At 49.7% G+C, this 21,991-nt stretch overlaps 1 protein-coding gene across 3 annotated transcripts in view; it reads left to right on the forward strand.

The window, feature by feature from the left end:
* Nucleotides 1-11,890: 11,890 nt before the first annotated feature.
* Nucleotides 11,891-21,991, forward strand: part of CD22 (CD22 molecule) — an 11,119-nt gene continuing 1,018 nt past the window's right edge. Inside the window, exons 1-12 of one of the 3 annotated variants that reach the window (XM_029201090.1) lie at nt 11,891-11,939; nt 14,036-14,091; nt 14,350-14,724; nt 15,603-15,896; nt 17,021-17,287; nt 17,422-17,685; nt 18,733-18,990; nt 19,195-19,455; nt 19,538-19,801; nt 21,248-21,344; nt 21,499-21,574; nt 21,766-21,890. In XM_029201090.1, the coding sequence (XP_029056923.1) occupies nt 14,058-14,091; nt 14,350-14,724; nt 15,603-15,896; nt 17,021-17,287; nt 17,422-17,685; nt 18,733-18,990; nt 19,195-19,455; nt 19,538-19,801; nt 21,248-21,344; nt 21,499-21,574; nt 21,766-21,890 (2,315 nt within the window). In that variant the 5' untranslated portion in view covers nt 11,891-11,939; nt 14,036-14,057. Of the gene's footprint in view, nt 11,940-12,525; nt 14,725-15,602; nt 15,897-17,020; nt 17,288-17,421; nt 17,686-18,732; nt 18,991-19,194; nt 19,456-19,537; nt 19,802-21,247; nt 21,345-21,498; nt 21,575-21,765; nt 21,891-21,991 lie in introns of those variants that run through there. The other 2 variants (XM_029201098.1, XM_029201082.1) reach the window with 2 other exon arrangements.

Here is a 21,991-nt window from a genome sequence, read left to right on the forward strand (position 1 = left end):
GGGTGGTAAGAATAGAGCCGCAGGGCTGAGGGCGATGCCAGCGAGGTTCCTGAGGAAGGTGGTCCTGCCCTGGTTTTTGAAGAGGGCGGAGGATACAACAGAGGCCAAAGTCAAGGTGTAGAGGCAGAAATAACCAAACTGTGTTGGAAAGGAAGGTGACGAGGCCGCTTCGGCTGGAGTGGGATGTCCACGTGCATGAGAAAGGAAGAGAGGCGCGTGGTAACAGGGCTGTGGGCAGTGGGGCGGAACCCCACCCTGAGGCCTGCCCTTTCCTCACCGAGCTGGCAGTCATGCAGGGAGAAGGACATTAAATAAATGACCTCAGGCAGAACGCCTGGCTGCAAAGTGGGACCCCTGCTCCCAAGGAGAAGCACAGGGAAGGTTGGTAGAGCCTAGAATGGAAGTGTGACTTAGGGTCTCGGGGTTGGGGAGGCATCCGTATGGAAGGAAATTCACTCGGGGACGCCCTGTGTGAAGGCCCCAAGTGGGAATGTGTTTGGCAAAGTTCCAGGAGCTGAAACAAGGCTGGAGTGGTGAGAGGGGGTGGTAGAGAACAGCAGGGGCTTCATAGCAGCCACACTAGACATTTCCGCCAGAGCTCCTGCGCACGTGCAGGGGCCCCGCCCTGACACACCTGTCCCCCGACCACAGGCCCTGGCTCCAGCAGGTCTGGCCTGGGAGGAATGACGCTAAGGACTTCACCCTGAGAGACAGAGGAGTGTCAATAACCAGGGACGTACAGTCAGGGTGACCCTGTGCTGCTCGCGGTGCAGCCTGAGCGCCGCCCGGGTGAGCTGGGTGTCCCCAGGAGGGTTGTGGAGCGACTTTTACGTGAATAGTCACACTTTATTTAGTCTGTGTCAGGGCAAAAGGAAAGCAGCCAAACATGATTTTTCGTTTTTTGATGAAAGCTCAGGATGAGGCTGAGTTAAAAAACCAATCAAGTGTATTGATTTAAAGAAACGTATGAAATAAAAATGTTTCAGGCGGTTCACAGACAGGATCAAAGTCCTGAAGGTCACAGGCAAACCTTTAAAGTTTGGAAAGCAGTGATGTGATCTGACACAAAGACCATCTCTTAGGAGGGACTAACGTCCAGTGATGACCCACAATTCAGCTATCACACTCCACCCAGCGCCTGGACTCTCCAGAATTCATCCACTCTGTCCACACATGGTTACTGAGCACCTACTCCATGCCAAGCCAGTGCTGGGCTCTAGGGAGGCCGCACTGACCAAAAGAACCACACTCTGACCTGGTGGAGCTGACATCCTGTGGAAGAGATAGACAAAGACCAGATAAACACATGGTCAGATGGTGAGTGTGCTAAGAGAGATAGAAGGACAGAGTGTGCTTGCAAGGCGGCCGATTTAGAAAGCGGTCATCTGAGTTGAGACCAGAAGGAAGAGAGGGAGGGAGCTCTGTCGATTTCTGAGGCATGTGGGTCCAGGGAAAGCCAAGATCAGGTGCAAATGCCTAGAGTGGGAACGTACTTGCTATGTTCATGGAATGAGAAGGAAACCAGTGTGCGTGGAGTGGGATGTAGGAGCCAGAGCGGTTGCCCAAGGGAGCCCGATCACAGAGGGGCTTTAGGTCACAGTCAGGACTCAGGGTTTTACTCTGAGTGACCTGGGGAGCTGCTGGAGAGTTATACGCAGAGGAACGTTATGGAGGGGCCGGAGGTTTCAGAGACCCCGCTGGCAGCTGTGTGGACAGTGAATGCAGGGGATCAGCGGATGCAGGCAAGGGGCTCAGGAGGCCACGGCTCTTGTACAAGAGAGAGGAGAAGTGGACATGTGAGAGGAAAGAGCATCAGGACCTACTCTAGAGGGGGAACTTATGGGACTGGCTGGTATGGAGGGGAAGGAAGAGAGGAGTCCGAGACACTTAGATGCTTAGATCTAAGGCCACTTCCTTGGATGCTGGAGAGGCCAAAAGGAACTAGCTTGGTGGGGAACACAGCATGCTCTGCTCAGCACGTTCAAGGACAGGCAAGGCTGACGGGACCCCTCCCTGGGGATATTTCAAGCTGAGGACGAGTCAGAGTGACTCAGAGGGATGGGGACACGTGCAGGAGAAGAGGTCTGGCTACGCTGGAATAGAGGCGAGCAGGTCTCACAGTTGCAGCTGTCGGGAGGGATGGGCCACCCGATGCAGGAGGGAGGATGGCCAGGCACCAGGCATGACAACATGGACCACTTTGTCCCTCGCCTCCCGCCAACATCCTGGGTCGCTCCTGGCTGAGAAGAGCCATCCCTGGTCGCCCCCCACGCTGTCCTGAGGACCAGTGCCTGGGGTGGGCAGCTCCATTATCACCATCAATGAAAGGGCTCCAGGCCATGCTGGCTACTCCAAGTCTCCTCCTCTGGGGAGGGGTCTGGGGGGACTCACAACTCTGCCCAGGAGGATCCAAGCGTCCTCCTTTCCCCACCTTCCTCACTCCCAGTTCCCGTCTGCTCCCTGGAGGGGAGGTGACAACCTCAGCTCATGGGCAGGGCAGCAGCCGAAGAGAAGACCCTTCCCCCCACCCCTCCCATCCCCAGAGCTTGGTCTGCCCGGAACATCTTCGCTGGAGAGCAGGAGGGGAACCACTGTTTTGTCTCAAAGGGCCTCTCTGTCAAACTCAGCCTGGAATCGAGCAGCCAAAAGTATGTGACGTCATGTCACCATGGAGTACTGGTCAAACAGAGCAAGGGACTGTTGGTAATAACGACAGCTCACTTTTACAGAGTGCTCGTTTCACGACGGCCACGCTGCAAAGCGTTTCACATGCTCGCGGTTGCACACGGCACACTCAGGGAGTCAGAACTGCCAATGTCTGCATCATCCTTAGACGGGAAACTGAGGGAGGTCACAGCTGACAGATGGCAGGACAGGGATTTGAGCCCAGGTGTGTTTACCATGTGCTTGTCACTCATATGCAGCCGAGTGCAGCACGTGTGTGACCTCACTAACCCTGTGAGAAAGGCACTGTCATCCCCATCTTTCAGCCTGGACAGTGGGCTCAGAGGGGGCACACAGCTAGGTGCGGAAGGCAGCCCAGGCCTCACGGTGGTGCTCCACTGCTTCCAGGGCAGGGTGGGGACAGCCAAGCCAAGTGACCCAAAACAGAAACCATCTACCTCTTTGGAGGGAAAGATGTGAAGGCACCAGAGCTACATTCTCAGGAGTCCTGTTTCCCCACCCTTTCCTCCTCCATGCAGCCCTTGGCCTCCAGAAATCACGGCACGTCCATGAACCCCCTGCCCAGTTTCCTCCTGTAGCAGGACCATCAGCAATGCCTGGAGCTGTGCCAGCAGAGGCCTCAGACGCTCCTTCTAGGTGATGAGCAGGACTGTGGGTCCCCAGTGGGTCCCAGAAGACTTTTGGGATCTTGTCCCTTGGCCTGGGAGTCCCCCATTGAGATCACTGGGGTTTGGGGTTTTTTTTAACTTTTTCTTTTGAAATAACTATAGACTTACAGGAAGTGACAAAGATAGAAGAGAGGAGTCTGGCGTGCGCTGTGTTGAGCTTCCTCCCATGGTTACTCGTTACATAATTATGTTTAGTACAACCTGTGTGTAGTTCTAAGTCCTTTTATCTCTCATCTAGATGTATGTAACCCTGCAGTGAAGATACAGAATTATTCCATTACCACAAAGATCACCCTTGTAGTCACATCCACTTCCCTTTCCTCTATTGTCTCTAACCCCTGGCAACCAGTAATCTGTTCTCCATCTCTACCATTTTGTCATTTCAAGAATATTACATAAAAGGAATCATATGGTACATGACCCTTTAGCACTGGTTTTTTTTAACTCAGTAAAATGCCCTTCAGAATTTTCCAAGTTGCTGCCTGTTCAATATCTCATTCCATTGCTACACAGTACTCCACGGAATGGATGTATCACAATTGTTGAAACATTTAACTACGGAGGCACAGTGTAGGTTGTTTCCAGTTTGGGGCTATTACAAATAAAGCTGCTATGAACAACCATGTACAGGCTTTGGTGTGGACATAAATTTTCATTTCTTGGGCATCAATGCCTGGAGGTGCAATTGCTGAGTCATTCGGTAGGAATATTTCATTAGTCTTTCAAGAAAATGACAAACTATTTTCCAGAGGGGCTGTACCATTTTACATCCCCACCAGCCATGCGTGAATGATCCAGTTTCACTGCATCCTCACCAGCATTTGATATTGCTATTATTTTTTATTTTAGCTGTTTCGTTGGTATGCAGTGATTTGCATGGTCTTGATTTGCATTTTCACTAATGGTTAATGGTGCTGAACATCTGTTCACAGGCTTATTCGCCATCTGTGTATACTCTTCGGTGAAATGTCTTTTCTTGTCTTTTGCCCATTTTCGAATTGGCCATACAATCCACCTACTTAAAGTGTACCCTTTAATGGTTTTAAGTATATTCACAGCGTTGCACCACCATCACCACAGTCAATTTTAGAACATCTCATCACCCCAAAGAGAAACCCGAGTCCATTAGCGGTCACTCCTGGTTTCCTCTCGACACCGCTATCCCAGCCCTAGGCAACAATTAAATCTACTTTCTGTCTCTACAGGTTTTCTTTTCCTGGACATTTCATAGAAATGGAATCATACAATTTGTGACTTTTCGTGATTGGCTTCTTTCACTTAATGTTTTCAAGTTCATCAATTTGCAGGATCTCTACAGTACTTCATTTCTTTTTATTGCCAAATAATATTTCATTGTATGGATACGCCATATCTTCTTTATTCGTTCATCACTTGATAGACATCTCAGTTGTTCCCATTTTTGGCTTTTATAAATAATGTGCTATGAACATTTGTGTTCAAATTTCTGGGTGGGTGTGTTTTCATTTCTCTTGGGTATATACCCTAGGAGTGGAATCACAGAGGTAGATGGGAATTCTATGTTTAACCTTTTGAGAAACTGTCTTGAGCCTGTTTTTCAAAGTGGCTGGAAAATATTACATTGCCACTAGCGATGTATAAAAGATTCCATTACTACACATCCTTTCCAGCATTTGCTATTGCCACTATTTTAGCTGTCTAATAGGTGTGTAGGAATGATAGCTCATTGTGATCTTAACTGGCATTTCTCTAAAGGTTAATGACATTGAACATCTTTTTATTGGATTACTTTTTAAATTGTATTTATTTATTTATTTATTATTTATTTTGGCTGTGCCAGGTCTTAGTTGCGGCACTCGGGATCTTTGTTGAGGCACGCAGATTTCTTACTTGCGGCATGCATGTGGCATCTACTTCACAGACCAGGGATCAAACCCGGACCCCCTGCATTGGGAGCACAGTGTCTTACCCACTGGACCACCAGGGAAGTCCCTATGTGATTATTTTCTATCCATATAGCGTCTCCAGTGAAATGTCTCTTCATGCTTTTTGCCCGCCTCTTTTTTATTTTGCCCATCTTTTTTTTTTTTTTTTTTTTTTGCTGTAAGCGGGCCTCTCACTGCTGTGGGCTCTCCCGTTGCGGCGCCCAGGCTGCGGACGCGCAGGCTCAGCGGCCATGGCTCACGGGCCCAGCCGCTCCGCGGCATGTAGGATCCTCCCGGACCGGGGCACAAACCCGTGTCCGCTGCATCGGCAGGCGGACTCTCAACCACTGCGCCACCAGGGAAGCCCTATTTTTTTCTTTTTTAAAATTAATCAATTAATTAGGCCGCCTTGGGTCTTTGTTGCTGCGCGCGGGCTTTCTCTAGTTGCGGCGAGCAGGGGCTACTCTTCGTTGTGGTGCGCGGGCTTCTCATTGTGATGGCTTCTCTTGTCGCGGAGCACAGGCTGTAGGTGTGCCGGCTTCAGTAGTTGTGGCTCGCAGGCTCTAGAGCACAGGCTCACTAGTTGTGGCCCACGGGTTTAGTTGCTCCGCGGCATGTGGGATCTTCCCGTGTCCCCTGCATTGGCAGGCAGATTCTTAACCACTGCGCCACTGAGAAATCCCTACATATTCATTCTAGATATGAATTCTTTGTCAGATAAGTGGCTTGCAAATATTTTCTCCCAGTTTATGTTTGTCCTTTCATTCTCTTAGAAAACTCTTTCCCAGAGCCAAAAAAAAAAATTAATTTTGGAGTCCAGTTTATTGAGTTTTAGGGGTCATGCTTTTGGTCTCATGTCTAAGAACTCTTCATCATCCCCTATGTACCCCAAATTTTCTCCTGTGTTACCTTCTAAAAGTTTTACAGTTTAATGTTTCACATGCGAGTCTATGATCCACTTTGAGTTAATTTTTGTATGAAGTTATGAGATTTAGGTTGAGGTTCATGTTTTGCCTATGGCTATCCAATTGTTCTACCACCCTTTGTTGAAAAGACTATATTTCCTCCATTGAATCATTTTTTGCTCTTTTATCCAATATCCGTTGGTTGTTCTTGTGTAGGGCTCTTCCTGGGTTCTCTAATCTGTCCAATTGATCGACGTGTTCATCCCCCCACCAATACCACACAGTTTTGATTATTGTATATTCCTTTATAATAAACCTTAAATCAGGTAGAGTGATTCCTCTCCCTTTATTCTTCTTTTTCAGAAATGTTTTCTATTCTGGTTCATTTTTCTTTCTGTATAAACCTTAGAATAGGGCTTCCCTGGTGGCGCAGTGGTTGAGAGTCTGCCTGCCGATGCAGGGGACACGGGTTCGTGCCCCGGTCCGGGAGGATCCCGCGTGCCGCGGAGCGGCTGGGCCCGTGAGCCATGGCCGCTGAGCCTGCGCGTCCGGAGCCTGTGCTCCGCAATGGGAGAGGCCACAACAGTGAGAGGCCCGCGTACCGCAAAAAAAAAAAAAAAAAGTACACAATAAACTTTAGAATAATCTTGTCTATATATACAAAAAATCTTGCTGGGATTTTGATAGTAATTGCATTAAATCTGTATATCAGTTTGGAGAAAATTGACATCTTTACTATGTTTAGTCTTCTAATTCATGAACATGGTATTATTGAAGAAGTCTTCTTCGATTTTTTTCAGCAGTGTTTTGTAGTTTCAGGATACAAGTCTTACATATGTTTTGTTAGATTTATGACACCTAAGTGTTTCTTTTTTTAAGCCATTGGAAATAGAATTGTATTTTAAATTACAGCTTCCACGTATGCATTATTAATATAAAGAAATGTGACTAATTTTTGTGTTCATCTTGTATTCTGCAACCTTGCTGAATTCACTAATTAGTTTTAGAATTTTTTTTGTAGGTTCCTTGGGATTTTCTACATAGACCATTATGTTATCTGTAAATAGGTTTTATTTCTTTCTTTCAGATCTATATGCTTTTTATTGCCTTTCTTTGTCTTATTATGCTGTCTAGAACTTCCAGTATTATATTGAATAGGAGTGATTGAGAGTGGACATCCTTGCCTTGTTCCCAAGCTTAGAGGAGAAAGTATTAACACTGTTAAGTGTTAAATATGTTAGCTGTATTTTTTGTAGGTCAGTTGTAGGTAATCAAGTTGAGAAGTTTCTATTCTTAGTTTTCAGAGAGTTTTTATCATAAAAGGGTGGTGAATTTTGTCAAATGCTTTTTCTGCAACAATTTATATGGTCATGTGATTTTTCTTCTTTGTCCCATTAATGTGAGATTACATTGATTGATTTTCAAATATTGAACCAGACTTGCATACCTGGAATAATCCCCACTTGGTTATAGTTGTATAATTCTTTTTGTATGTTGCTGAATTCTATCTGCTAATATTTTTTGTTTGTTTGCTTGTTTGTTTGTTTGTTTTGCGGTAAGCGGGCCTCTCACTGTTGCGGCCTCTCCCGTTGCGGAGCACAGGCTCCGGACGCGCAGGCTCAGCGGCCATGGCTCACGGGCCCAGCCGCTCCGTGGCATGTGGGATCTTCCCAGACCGGGGCACGAACCCGTGTCCCCTGCATCGGCAGGCGGACTCTCAACCACTGCACCACCAGGGAAGCCCTCTAGAGTATTTTTAATTTCATTTATTGTGTTGTTCATCGTTGCTTGTTTCATCCTTAGTTCTTCTAGGTCCTTGTTAAATGTTTCTTGCATTTTCTCTATTCTATTTCCAAGATTTTGGATCATCTTTACTATCATTATCCTGAATTCTTTTTCAGGTAGACTGCCTATTTCCTCTTCATTTGTTAGGTCTGGTGGGTTTTTATCTTGCTCCTTCATCTGCTGTGTGTTTTTCTGTCTTCTCATTTTGCTTATCTTACTGTGTTTGGGGTCTCCTTTTTGCAGGCTGCAGGTTCGTAGTTCCTGTTGTTTTTGGTGTCTTTCCCCAGTGGCTAAAGTTGGTTCAGTGGGTTGTGTAGGCTTCCTGGTGGAGGGGACTAGTGCCTGTGTTCTGGTGGGTGAGGCTGGATCTTGTCTTTCTGGTGGGCAGGTCTACATCTGGTGATGTGTTTTGGGGTGTCTGTGGACTTATTGTGATTTTAGGCAGCCTCTCTGCTAATGGGTGGGGTTGTGTTCCTGTCTTGATAGTTGTTTGGCATAGGATGTCCAGCACTGTAGCTTGCCGGTGGTTGAGTGAAGCTGGGTGTTGGTGTTGAGATGGAGATCTCTGGGAGATTTTCGCCGTTTGATATTACGTGGAGCTGGGAGGTCCCTTGTGGACCAGTGTCCTGAAGTTGGCTCTCCCACCTCAGAGGCACAGCACTGACTCCTGGCTGCAGCAGCAAGAGCCTTTCATCCACATGGCTCAGAATAAAAGGGAGAAAAAGTAGAAAGAAAGAAAGAAAGAAAGAAAGAAAGAAAGAAAGAAAGAAAGAGGATAAAAGAAAATAAAATAAAGTAAGGTAAAATAAAATAAGTTATTAAAATAAAAAAATAATTATTAAAAAAATTTTTTTAAGTAAAAAAAAAAAAAACCGACAGATAGAACCCTAGGACAAATGGTGGAAGCAAAGCTATACAGACAAAATCTCACACAGAAGCATACACATACACACTCACAAAAAAGAGGAAAAGGGGAAAAAATCATAAATCTTGCTCTCAAAGTCCACCTCCTCAATTTGGGACGATTCGTTGTCTATTCATGTAGTCCACAGATGCAGGGTACATCAAGTTGATTGTGGAGATTTAATCCGCTGCTCCTGAGGCTGCTGGGAGAGATTTCCCTTTCTCTTCTTTGTTCTCACAGCTCCCGGGGTTTAGCTTTGGATTTGGCCCCACCTCTGCGTGTAGGTCGCCGGAGGGCGTCTGTTCTTCTCTCAGACAGGACAGGGTTAAAGGAGCCACTGATTCGGGGTCTCTGGCTCTCTCAGGCCGGGGGGAGGGAGGAGCACTGAGTGCGGGGCGAGCCTGCGGCGGCAGAGGCCAGCGTGACGTTGCACCAGCCTGAGGCGCGCCGTGTGTTCTCCCGGGGAAGTTGTCCCTGGATCCTGGGACCCTGGCAGTGGCGGGCTGCACAGCCTCCCCGGAAGGGAGTTGTGGATAGTGACCTGTGCTCGCACACAGGCTTCTTGGTGGCGGCAGCAGCAGCCTTAGCATCTCATGCCCGTCTCTGGGGTCCGCGCTGTTAGCTGCGGCTCGCACCCGTCTCTGGAGCTCCTTTAAGCAGCACTCTTAATCCCCTCTCCTTTTGGGAGGTCTGAGGTCTTCTGCCAGCGTTAAGTAGGTGTTCTGTAGGAGTAGTTCCACGTGTAAATGTATTTTTGATGTATCTGTGTGGAGGAAGGTGATCTCCACGTCTTACTCTTCCACCATCTTCCCCTTCTCCCCACATATCACTTTGATGAAAATAAAAATGTAAACAGTTCATCCTCAAGGTGGCGTCGGCGGCATCCGAGGTCCGGCGGTACCGGAGCCCCTGCCTACCATACTGTCTTGATTACTGTAGCTTTGTAGTATAGTCTGAAGTCAGGGAGCCTGATTGCTCCAGCTCCGTTTTTCTTTCTCAAGATTGCTTTGGCTATTCGGGGTCTTTTGTGTTTCCATACAAATTGTGAAAGTTTTTGTTCTATTTCTGTGAAAAATGCCAGTGGTAGTTTGATAGGGATTGCATTGAATCTGTAGATTGCTTTGGGTAGTATAGTCATTTTCACAATGTTGATTCTTCCAATCCAAGAACATGGTATATCTCTCCATCTGTTTGTATCATCTTTAATTTCTTTCATCAGTATCTTATAGTTTTCTGCATACAGGTCTTTTGTTTCCTTAGGTAGGTTTATTCCTAGGTATTTTATTCTTTTTGTTGCAATGGTAAATGGGAGTGATTCCTTAATTTCTCTTTCAGATTTTTCATCATTGGTATATAGGAATGCAAGAGATTTCTGTGGATTAATTTTGTATCCTGCTACTTTACCAAATTCATTGATTAGCTCTAGTAGTTTTCTGGTAGCATCTTTAGGATTCTCTATGTATAGTATCATGTCATCTGCAAACAGTGACAGATTTACTTCTTCTTTTCGGATTTGGATTCCTTTTATTTCTTTTTCTTCTCTGATTGCTGCGGCTAAAACTTCCAAAACAATGTTGAATAATAGTGGTGAGAGTGGGCAACCTTGTCTTGTTCCTGATCTTAGTGGAAATGGTTTCAGTTTTTCAGCATTGAGGACAATGTTGGCTGTGGGTTTGTCATATATGACCTTTATTATGTTGAGATAAGTTCCCTCTATGCCTACTTTCTGGAGGGTTTTTCTCATAAATAGGTGTTGAATTTTGTCAAAAGCTTTTTCTGCATCTATTGAGATGATCATATGGTTTTTATTCTTTAATTTGTTAATACGGTGTATCTCATTGATTGATTTGCATATATTGAAGAATCCTTGCATTCCTGGGATAAACCCCACTTGATCATGGTGTATGATCCTTTTAATGTGCTGTTGGATTCTGTTGCTAGTATTTTGTTGAGGATTTTTGCATCTATGTTCATCAGTGATATTGGCCTGTAGTTTTCTTTCTTTGTGACATCCTTGCCTGGTTTTGGTATAAGGGTGATGGTGGCTTTGTAGAATGAGTTTGGGAGTGTTCCTCCCTCTGCTACATTTTGGAAGAGTTTGAGAAGGATAGGTGTTAGCTCTTGTCTAAATGTTTGATGGAATTTGCCTGTGAAGCCATCTGGTCCTGGGCTTTTGTTTGTTGGAAGATTTTTAATCACAGTTTCAATTTCAGTGCTGGTGATTGATCTGTTCATATTTTCTATTTCTCCCTGGTTCAGTCGTGGAGGGTTGTGCTTTTCTAAGAATTTGTCCGTTTCTTCCAGGGTTGTCCATTTTAGTGGCATATAGTTGCTTGTAGTAATCTCTCATGATCCTTTGTATTTCTGCAGTGTCATTTGTCACTTCTCCTTTTTCATTTGTAATTCTGTTGATCTGAGTCTTCTCCCTTTTTTTCTTGATGCGTCTGGCTAATGGTTTATCAATTTTGTTTATCTTCTCAAAGAACCAGCTTTTAGTTTTATTGATCTTTGCTATTGTTTCCTTCTTTTCTTTTTCATTTATTTCTGACCTGATCTTTATGATTTCTTTCCTTGTGCTGACTTTGGGGTTTTGTGTTCTTCTTTCTCTAATTGCTTTAGGTGTAAGGTTAGGTTGTTTATTTGAGATGTTTCTTGTTTCTTAAGGTAGGATTGTATTGCTATAAACTTCCCTCTTAGAACTGCTTTTTCTGCATCCCATAGGTTTTGGGTCGTCGTGTTTTCATTGTCATTTATTTCTAGGTATTTTTTAATTTCCTCTTTGATTTCTTCAGTGATCTCTTGGTTATTAAGTAATATTCTTTTGTATACATTTTCTTTATCCAGTCATCCATCAATGAACACTTAGGTTGCTTGCATGTTTGCAGGGAACATTGGGGTGCAGATACCTTTTCCAGCTAGCGTTTTATTTCCTTCAGATAAATACCCAGCAGTGGCTTTGCTGCCAAAGAGAGGTGGGGGGTGTGGCCAAGAAGAGTGAAAATCAGTCACTGGCGACTTTGCTGTGCTTCCCCTTTCACTCTTAGATGCTGCCAGGGTCCCTGAAGACAGAAGACACATGAGGAAACAGGTAAAAACTATTTTGTTCTCTTTTGCATTCGACAAGCAAGTAGGGAGCCGCTGCCATGTGCCAGGCACAATTCTAGGGGCTGGGAGCACAGTGGGACTCCCCTCCCTTTCTCTTGCCTGTGTGACAACAGGTAGTAATCCCCAGTCTTTGAGCATCTCCCTTGCCAGGCCTGGCAATTCTTCTGAGAGCAGGAGGCATCACTGGGTGCCCAGGAGGGAAGAATGGACTCAAGGAGGCCGGCTCTGAGGTTCTGCAAGGCTCTAAACAGGCTCGTGTTGAGCAGACCACGGGTCCAGAGCCTTTGTGCCCAATGCCGACTGTTCCCAGCGTTCCATGCCCCATCCTGCCTCAGCCGCCTTCCAAGCGCAGGCCTGGGGCCCACTTCTTGTGCTCCAGAGACTACCTGGAGCTCCGTGGGGTAGGCATGCAGCCCTGCTCTGAGAAGCACCCCTCTTCCACTGGTCTTGGCATTCTCCAGCTGGTCCCCAATGAGGGTGTGACTGGTGGCTGCTGGCAGAGGGGGTACCCTGGCCCAGCTACTGGAGGCTAGTCTTTGCCACGGGGAATGGAATCTGGCCCTGGCCATAGCCCTTGTGGAGACCCAGAGGGAGCCCAAAGTGCATCCCTCAGAACACTGACCCTGCAGCCCTGCCAAGTTTCTCATGGAAAACATAAAATTGTTCCCATGGCTAAAGAAGTATGTGTCGTGTGCTCTACTCTAGCCCCCATGCTGGGAGATGCATGATGCACATAGAGCTGGTTAAAGGGTTTGAAAAGGCCTGCACTAAAGACTCCTATTTCACTTTTTAAAATCCAGCTTCTCTCAGACAGATGTGACCTTGAGGACTTTTTTCTCTGTAACACTATTAGCACCTGCAGGGCTATATGAGCTCTGTGTGGAGAGTCTGCCCTAATCCATGCCCAGGCCAGACCAGCACGGCTGCCATGCCTGGGGACAGACCCCCTTCCTACTTTCAGCCAGCGGCCTAGCTTTCCCCACACCGGTCCTGGACACCCAACGGTCCTTTAGCATAAGCCGCGCAGCCAGAGGAGATGAACAGCCAGCCGGAGGGGCTTGGGGAGGGGACGCCGATGTGTGGGAACTGTTGGCTGGGCAGGCGGGACAGACGCAGGTCTGTGCTGAGACAGGAGACACACTCTGTTGGCACGTCCTGCTGACTCCCCAGGGACACACATTCACGGCACGACCATGTAAATTGGGACTTAAATTTAACTCTATGTAAATGTAACTCTATGTAAAAGTCCAGTGAGGTGGCGGTCCAGCTCACCGCACGTGCACCCACGCATAGAGATGGGCAGTGGTTGCACATCGGCAGCCCTTGGACTACCTCTAGCCCACAGACAGGTTTTGTTTGACCAGCACCGTGTTTGTCTTTTTCAAAGAAGATCATTTCACATGAAACTCTGGCTTCTTGCTTCTTTTAAAAGAGTAGAAGATCAGGCAGTGCTGAGCCCACGTTCCCACTTGACTGGAATTGAGATAGTCATAGCCTTTACTCAAGACGTGTCCCCACCTGGTTGATTTGTTTCCTAACCAGCCCATGGGGGCATCTGAGTGGGGCCCTTGGACCACATTCTCCTAAGTCCTTTCAGACCCTTCTAAATGCTCTCCTGGCATCATACTTAATGATTGGTTTCAGAGTTATTTTTTTCCTGGTCTTTAAAATCAAGTTTTGGCCATGTCTCTCCCCTATGTGAAACCCTTCACTAGTTGACCCAAGGTAAGCTCCAGGTCACCTAGGGCCTGGCATTTGAGGTGCTCAATAGTTTGGTGCCACTCAAAGCCTGAGAGCTGGGCAGCAAGTTTATACAATTTTGGACGGATGGATGGAAGAAAGGAAGGAGTGCTGGCAAGAGAGAGGCTAGCCTTACATGGTTCTCAGGCTGATGGGAGAGGCACAGCATATCCAGAAAAAGACCCTGTGAGCTTCCAGAATTCCATATCCTGCCATGCAACCAGACACGGTCTTCTCAGAATCAGGGAGAAGGGATTGGAGCTCAGTGGGTGAGCAAGAAAAGCTGTCTGGAAGATGTAAGTGACCAGATGGCTTAAAGACAAACTCTTCCTGGCCCAGACTCCCGCCTAGACACAGCACCATGCGTCTCCTCGGTCCCTTGCTTCTGCTTCTCGGTAAGGATGGTGGCCTAGGCAGATACTTAGGTCTGGGATGACTGTGGGAGCTGGAGGAGGAGGAGGAAAGATGGGGGCAGAGAAGAGTAAATGTGGGGCAGGGTGGGGACAGTCAGTGTATATGTGTGTGCGTGTGTATACTTCTCTCTTTGTGTATCTGCCTCCCCCCACCCCCCACCCCGCCTCTTCAGAGGAAATTCTTTAGAATGCTCTCATTGTCCTTCAGTAATGCTTTCTGTTCGCTCTGGTGGGTTCCAGAATACTTGGCTTTCTCTGACTCAGCCCAGTGGACGTTTGAACATCCCAAGATCCTCTACGCCTGGGACGGAGCCTGCGTCTGGATTCCCTGCCGCTACCGTATCCTAAACACGCACTTGCTAGATAACCTGACCGTGTACCACAATTATAAGTACAACAGCTCCACCAAGAGCTACCAAGGGACCATCCTCTATAAGAACCTAAAAATCAGGGATGTTCCTCCTCGTCCGGGGAGGGTACAATTCCTGGGAAACAGCAGATACAACTGCACGCTCCTCATCAATCCTGTGAAAGCCAATGACAGCGGTCAGCTGGGGCTGAGGATGACGTCTAGGGAGAGCAAATGGATGGAGCCCATAGGCCTCAACATCTCTGGTAAGGCCCAGAGGATGGGCTCCTTTGTCTCGGCAATGAGGAAGGTGGGAAGCTCCTGACTCCTGGGACAGCTCACAAACCAGGTCGCCTGCAGAGGCCAGACGGGGATGCCAGTGAGCGACCGGGGTGCCACAGGACAGTGGCGCCCGTGGCAGACTGGAGCATATGGGCACTCATCCCTCCTTGAGCATCTCCCCTGGCTTTTCCAGAGACGGAAATCTGAATTTTCAAGTGAAATCTCCCAAAGTATTAATGTGGGGGGATTCATTCTAATTAGGCCTTCGTGGCTACATGACACACAGATAGGGTGTGAACCAAACACAGGTCTGGGGCCTCCACCCGAGGGAGTGTGCTCGCTCCATTCCACGGCCTGTTTATTCGGTGGGTGGTTCTAAGCAGCCCTGTGTTTGGGGTGAGAGATGCAGCTTCAGACGCTGCAATCTGAGGGCGGCCCAGCCTCGGGGAGAGCAGGGACTGGCTGCACACAGGCCTCTCCGCTAAAAGAATCCCCTCCAGGAGTGCTGTGTGGGAGGTCTCCGATACTGAGGCCTTTGAGCCAGGTTTGTCCTCCAAGCTAAGCGTGTTGAACTAAACGCCGTAAAATCAGCTGAGGAGTGCCGGGGGAGTGGTCTGGAAAACATTTAGAAAGCAAACACCAGGGGGTGTGAACGAAGTAACTATAAAACATAAAACACAGTTTCTAAGGAGGATCAGCTTTCACAAGACCTTTCAGAGGGTGTTTGGGCCGAGCAGAGAAAGGCAGGCCCGGAGGGGGGTGGACAGGACCGGCCGGGGATTCCTGATGGGTTCTTTGCGGCAGGGCATCTAAAGCTGGTCCAGGCTCCCAGGCCTCCAGCGTGGCCCCTGCTCTTTTGCAGAGACGGCTCCTCCACCCCACATTGAGCTCCCTCCAGACATCCGGGAGCTCCGCGACGTCACTGTCACCTGCTCGCTGAATTTCGCCTGCTTTGAGTACCAGGTTCATCTGCAGTGGTCCCTGGAGGAGCCTGCGGTCACCTCCACCTCCCTGTCCACCGAGACTGTCTCCACCCAGAGCACTCTCACGTTCCAGCCGCAGTGGACTCACCACGGCAAGAACCTGACCTGCCAGCTCTGGGACCCCACGGAACAGCAGTTACTCTCTGAGGAAACGGTGTGGCTGGATGTGAAGCGTGAGTCTCCCCATTGCGTCTGTGGGAGGGCCGAGGGCACTGTCATCCCTTCACCCCCGCAGAGGGTAACAGGAGCCCACACAGACGGGAGCGTGATGGGTCTGTGGGCACCCGCTGTTGGGAATGGTCCAGGCAGAGCCGCGGCCCCTCCTCCACCATTCCCATCGTCAGCTCTGGTGTTTCAGGGGACACCTGATTCAGAATAAAATAATCTATCCTCAAACCATGACCTGATTTGGGGATCACCTGGTTAAGGTTTTTTTGTTCCCCTGGGGGGCGGGATGAAGAATTTTTTCACATCATTTTTTTGTGCCTCATTCATTCATTCATTCAATAAATATTTGTTGTGAACCTACTAGGCTTTACTGTGGCTGCTGGGGATAGAGCAGTGAGCAAAGTTCTTGCCCACGTGGAACTAGCCTTGAAGTCAGGGAGACGAAGAGTAGATAGGTGAAAAGGGAAATAGAGAGCATATGTGTAGGTGGTGCTAAGTGTATCACAAAAAAATAAAGCAGGGCTAGGACAGAGGGAGTGAGGGATGGAGGCTGAACTTGAGCTGAGACTTGGGTGAAGGGAGGGCCTGAGGCAGGCATATCTCTGTGAGAAGAGCGTTCCAGGGAGAGGAAAGAGCAAGTCCAAGCCCTTAAGGTAGGAACTTGGTGTGTCTGCCTCAGAGCAAGGAGCCAGCAAGCTTGGCACTGCGTCCAAGGGGCCCAGTGGTAGGAAAGGAAGGCCGAGAGGGACCGGGACACTAGATCTCGTGGGCTGCAGCGAGGGTTTTGGGATTTTTCTCTAAGCGTGGAATCCACTGAACGGTTTCAAGCAGGAGAGTTGTAAGGTCTGATGGACAGTCCTGGGAATGCTGCTGGCTGCTGGTGGAGACCAGACCTTCGGGGTCTGGGGTGTGGGGAGCAGAGAACCGAGTTGGGAGGCTGTGACGGTCAGTCACCTGGCGCTTGGACCAGCCCACCCTTGTTAACAAGGGTGACAGTGAGTGGCTACACACCCTTGCCCGCTCTGTCTAGGCCGCCGATTTATCAGAATAAAAGGCCTGCAACTTGTCAGCACTTCACACCCTCTGAGAAGCCCCATCCCCTCCCTCACTGTTCCCTCCGCTTCTCCAGACGCGCCGAAGTTGAAGATCCAGGTCAGTCCCAGAGAAGCCACTGTGACAGAGGGAGAGTCTGTGACCATGACGTGCCAGATTGTCAGCAGCAACCCACGGCACCAGAATGTGTCCTGGCTCAGGGACGGGGCCCTGCTTGTGGGGGAGGAGACGCCCATGCTCACTCTGCCCGAGGTGACCAGGAAGATGAGCGGGCAGTACCAGTGCAAGGCCCACAACGATGTGGGCTCCGAAAAGTCGGAAGCAGTGGACCTCCAAGTGCACTGTGAGCCTCCTGGGAGCTGGGGAAGGGCCAGGCCGGGGGTCAGCAGGGGCGCCTTCCAGGCCCATGGGAGGGGAGCCCCAGAGGCCTCTGCTCACCACCACCCCCAGCCCCCCGGCCTCGGCCTCTTCTTCCAGATGCTCCAGAACCTTCCAGGGTTCAGATCTTCTCCTCGCCAACGAAGGAAGGAAATAAAGTAGAGCTGACTTGTATATCACTGGCCAATCCTCCTCCAACGAATTACACCTGGTACTACAATGGGCTAGAAATGCCTGGAAAGACGGACAGGACCTTCCAGATCCCAGAGGTCCTCCTCAGTCATGCTGGGGAGTACTCCTGCTTGGCGGAAAATGATCTTGGTCCTGGACAAGTTGGCCAGGAAGCTGACTTGGAAGTCCAGTGTGAGTAGCCGCAGAGCTACTGGAGGGAGGAGGTGGCTCTGGGGGCAGGAGGAGGGTAGACATGCCCGCGAAGGGACAGCAAGCAGAAACCAGGGGCTCCCGGCAGATAAGCTTCTTGGGGCAAGTGTTGTGTTCACAGTTGTGTCCTTAGCACCAGACAGGGCCTGGCTCGTGGGAGGTGCCCAGTAGATGCTTGTTGACTTGAATGAATGGCAAGATGCCAGGGTCCCACGAGGGACGCGGAGACTTGGCGTCACTCGGCAGTGGCTGAGTCCCTGAAGGGGTCTTGAAATTTTCGAGGAGAACTGGGGCAAAATGCTTCATTACCTCTTGGTTGTCAGACCCTGTTTAACACAGTGAGTCTTGGCACTGAGGGGAGCCCAGGACAAAGAGAATCCCTAGGTTGGATCCTTGGACACTGGGATGTCATAGTCGGGGCCAGATACTCTGATGTGGATGCCCAAATCCTGAAATCTGGACACCGGATATGTGGTAACAGCAGCAGCAGAAGCAGCATGTGTTGCGTGTTTACCACACGCCACAGGGCTCTAACAGCATCCTCTCACTCCATCCTCCAGTGATTCCACGAGGTTAGCTACTCACAGGACCCCATTTGACAGATGAGTCAACTGAGGCCTGCAGCCCATGGTCACACAACTCCAAGGGGCAGGATCCGGCACTCTGGATCCAGAGCTATGCTTTTCTTTTTCTTTTTTAAGTTAACGCCCTTACTGTAGTGACCCGGCTCCGTGCCTCAGACCCGTGCAGAGACCCACAAAGAGTGGCCCCTGCCTTGCACGGCACCACACGTACTCCGCCCAGAGCTGTGCTCTTAACCACTGCACCGTCCTGTCTCAAACGACAACCAGGCCAAATGGCCAGGGCAGGGTTTCTGTTCTCAGAGGCAAGAGGGAAGCACAAGCCCTCCCTCAGCTAATAGAGGAGCTGCGTGAATGCAGGGCACAGGAAGGGGGAAGAGGAAGCAGGAAGGAACAGGTCTTATGGGCATCTGACTTTTCTTGACCCACCTCTCTGGTTTTCTTCCAGATCCCCCCAAGGAGGTAATCACAGTGATTCAAAACCCCACACCGATTCGAGAAGGAGACAGTGTGATCCTGTCCTGTACCTACAATTCCAGTAATCCCAGAGTTACCGGATATAAATGGGATCACCTAGGCTTCCAGGACCAGCTATCACCTGCTGTGCTGACGATTCGAAAAGTTGCCTGGGACACAGGGCCAGTCAAATGCGCAGCCTGTAACCGGTGGTGTTTGTGGTCTCCCCCTGTCAACCTGGATGTCCAGTGTGAGTGCCCTGGGCCGGGGGAGCTGGCGGGTGGCCCAGCTGGGGTGCGGGGCTCTAAGGGTGAGGAGACCGAGGCCTGAACCACAGTCCTCACAGAGAATTGAGGGATGAGAGTCAGGCCTCAGGGCCAAGGGGAGAGGAGTTCTCGGGAACAGGAAGAGGGGAAGAGACCCAAGAGATCAGCCTGAGGTCCTTGCTCTCCAGATGCCCCCAAAGATGTCAGTGTCCAGGTCACTCCCCACAATGAGATTCGCTCTGGGCACCCGGTCCTCCTCCAATGTGACTTCTTAAGTAGCCGCCCCACGGATGTCCGCTTCTTCTGGAAGAAAAATGGAATCTTTCTGGAGGAAGGAAAGAAACTGAGCTTTGACGCCATCTCTCCAGAAGATGCTGGAATTTACCACTGCTTGGTCAACAATTCCATAGGACAGACCTCGTCTAAGGCCTGGGCTCTCCAAGTGCTGTGTGAGTGGCTGGAGCCGGAGGCTGGGAGCAGAGACGGGCAGGTGACTGGCTCCCCGGATCCTGACTTTGCTTCTACTTACAGATGCACCCAGGAGCCTTCATGTGTCCATCAGCCCGAAAGACAGCGTGGTGGAGGGGAAGAAAGCAGTCCTGACGTGCGAGAGCGATGCCAACCCTCCCACCTCCCACTACGCATGGTTTGACTGGAATAACCAAGACCTCCGCCATTATGATCAGACGCTGAGATTGGACCCTGTGACACTGCAGCACTCAGGCGCCTATTGGTGCCAGGGGACCAACAGGCTGGGCCGGGGCCAGTCGCCGCCCACCACCCTCACTGTCTACTGTAAGGGCCCTTCTCCGGCCCTGGCCACTCCTGCGGCGTGCGTCCCGCACCTCCTCCCCGCTCCTGCACGGAGGGTGGGGAGTGGGCAGCCTGTGCGCTCAGAGGCGCCCCTTCTCCACACACAGCTCCCCTGTCTTCCCTCCTCCCCGATCAGTCTCTCGCCACCCCAGGGGGATTCAGGCTGCCCCTACCTTCCAGACGTCCTGAGCTCCTCCTGGCTCCCTCTCTCTGCCTCTCTCTCTCTGTCTCACCCTTGATAGGCTGGCTTGTTTCTACCTTTTGAGATTGTAGTGGTTTTGGGTTTTTTTTAAAAGACAATACAAGTACATGGTAAAAACAGCATGAAAGGGTAAATAGTGGAAGGACAGATACGTCTCCTTTCTTGCTCCCCAAGAACTCTACCCCCTCCCTCCCTGGAGGCTTTCACTGTTGGCAGCTGGATATGGCCCCTCACGGAGATTTTTCTATACGTGCACCACAGGCCTATAGAGATTTATGTCCATACACCCTTCTTTGTTACTCAGACGGTGGGAGAGCTCACACGTTGCCCTGAACTTCCCTTTCTTCCATGTAATAACAGCACTTGGAGATTGTTCTCTATCTGTGCATATACAGGGTGTCTGAAGAGTCTGGAAAAACACAGGGGAAAATATTTAATTTATTTATTGTGCTTTTTTCAGGTTAATGATTGGAGCCATGGCTTTAAATTTAGAGGATTGTCACTGGCAAAGCTGGTGCTAAAGGGAGCCAGCCTGAGGGTGTCATTTGGAAAAGTTACACATTGTATAAAAACATATACAATGTGTATATTGTATATACAATGTGTATATTGTATATACAATATACACATTGTATATGTATATTGTATACTGTATATACAATATACACATTGTATATGTCCCCAGGGAGTCCCCTGGGTCTCCCCTCTGCAGGCACCCTGGGGACCTGACTCTTTTGCTGAGGGGGCACTGCGGTCCCATGTACGGATGTCGAATAACTGTGTACCCACTGCCCTCCTCAAGGCTGGGTGCAGTCTCCTGCTCTGGGCACACCTGCGAAGAGAATTGTAGGCTAGGTTCCTACGTGAACTGGCTGGCTCAAAGGACAAGTGATTTTAAGCACGGCCAAGCTGCCCTCTGAAGAGGCGGCACCATTTATGAGGGTTACGTGCTCTGTGTGTGCCCGAGTCTGTCACACAGCAGGAGCTCCTCTTGAAAAAGAGCTGCCCTTCCCTCCTAATGAGACATCCAGAGGGCAGGGCTGGCTTCTCCCTCTTTCTCTGCACCACACCCCCTGGGCAAGGAGGAGATGTCGCACAGGCCAGAAGGACCGTGGCTGTGCAGAGGGAAGCCAAGGATGCCTCCCAGGCAAAGATCACAGGGCAGGGCTGGCCTGCTAGCCGACTGAGGCAATGTCATCAACTGACGTACCGCCTTTCTCTATCAGATAGCTCAGCCACCATCATCAGGCGAGTGGCCTTGGGACTGGGGTTCTGCCTGGCCATCTTCCTCCTGGCAATCTGGGGAGTCAAGCTTCAGCGGAGGTGAGTTCCTCCCACTGCCCACCACCTTTGCTCCCCCTCCGCCCAGCCCAGGGAACGACCCCGGTTACTCAGTCCTGCAGCCCCCGGCATGCTGAGTCCACAGGGTCCTCTTCCCAGGCCCTTCATCCTCCCTGAGCAGGTCTTTATTTCTCAGCTGGAAGAGGATTCAGAGACAGCAGGGGCTTCAGGAAAGTTCCAGTGGACAGAGCTTCTTTGTGAGGAATGTAAAGGTAGGATGGGAGAAACATGAAATGCAGGGCAGAGCTTCGAGTCAAGAAAGAAACAAAGCGGAAAATCAACTATGTGTCAAATTTAAAAAAAAAAAAGAAACAAAGTGGAGAGGAGTGATAAAGAGTAGAGAGGCAGGGGAGCTAGGGTGGGGAGAGGAGTGGTAAGGGCCGAAACCTTGTCCTCCTCTCAGGCTCGAAGGATCCCCCAAGCTGAAGGCCCCCACTCCCTGGGGCGCTACAATCCAGTGATGGAAGATGCCGTCAGCTACGCTGCCTTGCGCTTTCCTCTTGGCGAGACTGATGCACCGAGACCTGGGTACTGAGGGCACCAGGGGGGTGACACCTGCACCCTGGGATGGATGTGGGGGGCAGAGCTCGTGTCTCGCCTGCCCTGTTTGTGCCAGGCCCGTGCTTCTT

Source organism: Monodon monoceros, unplaced genomic scaffold (genome assembly GCF_005190385.1).
Source record: "Monodon monoceros isolate NGI ecotype Baffin Bay Population unplaced genomic scaffold, NGI_Narwhal_1 Super_Scaffold_10, whole genome shotgun sequence".
NCBI lineage: Eukaryota > Metazoa > Chordata > Mammalia > Artiodactyla > Monodontidae > Monodon > Monodon monoceros.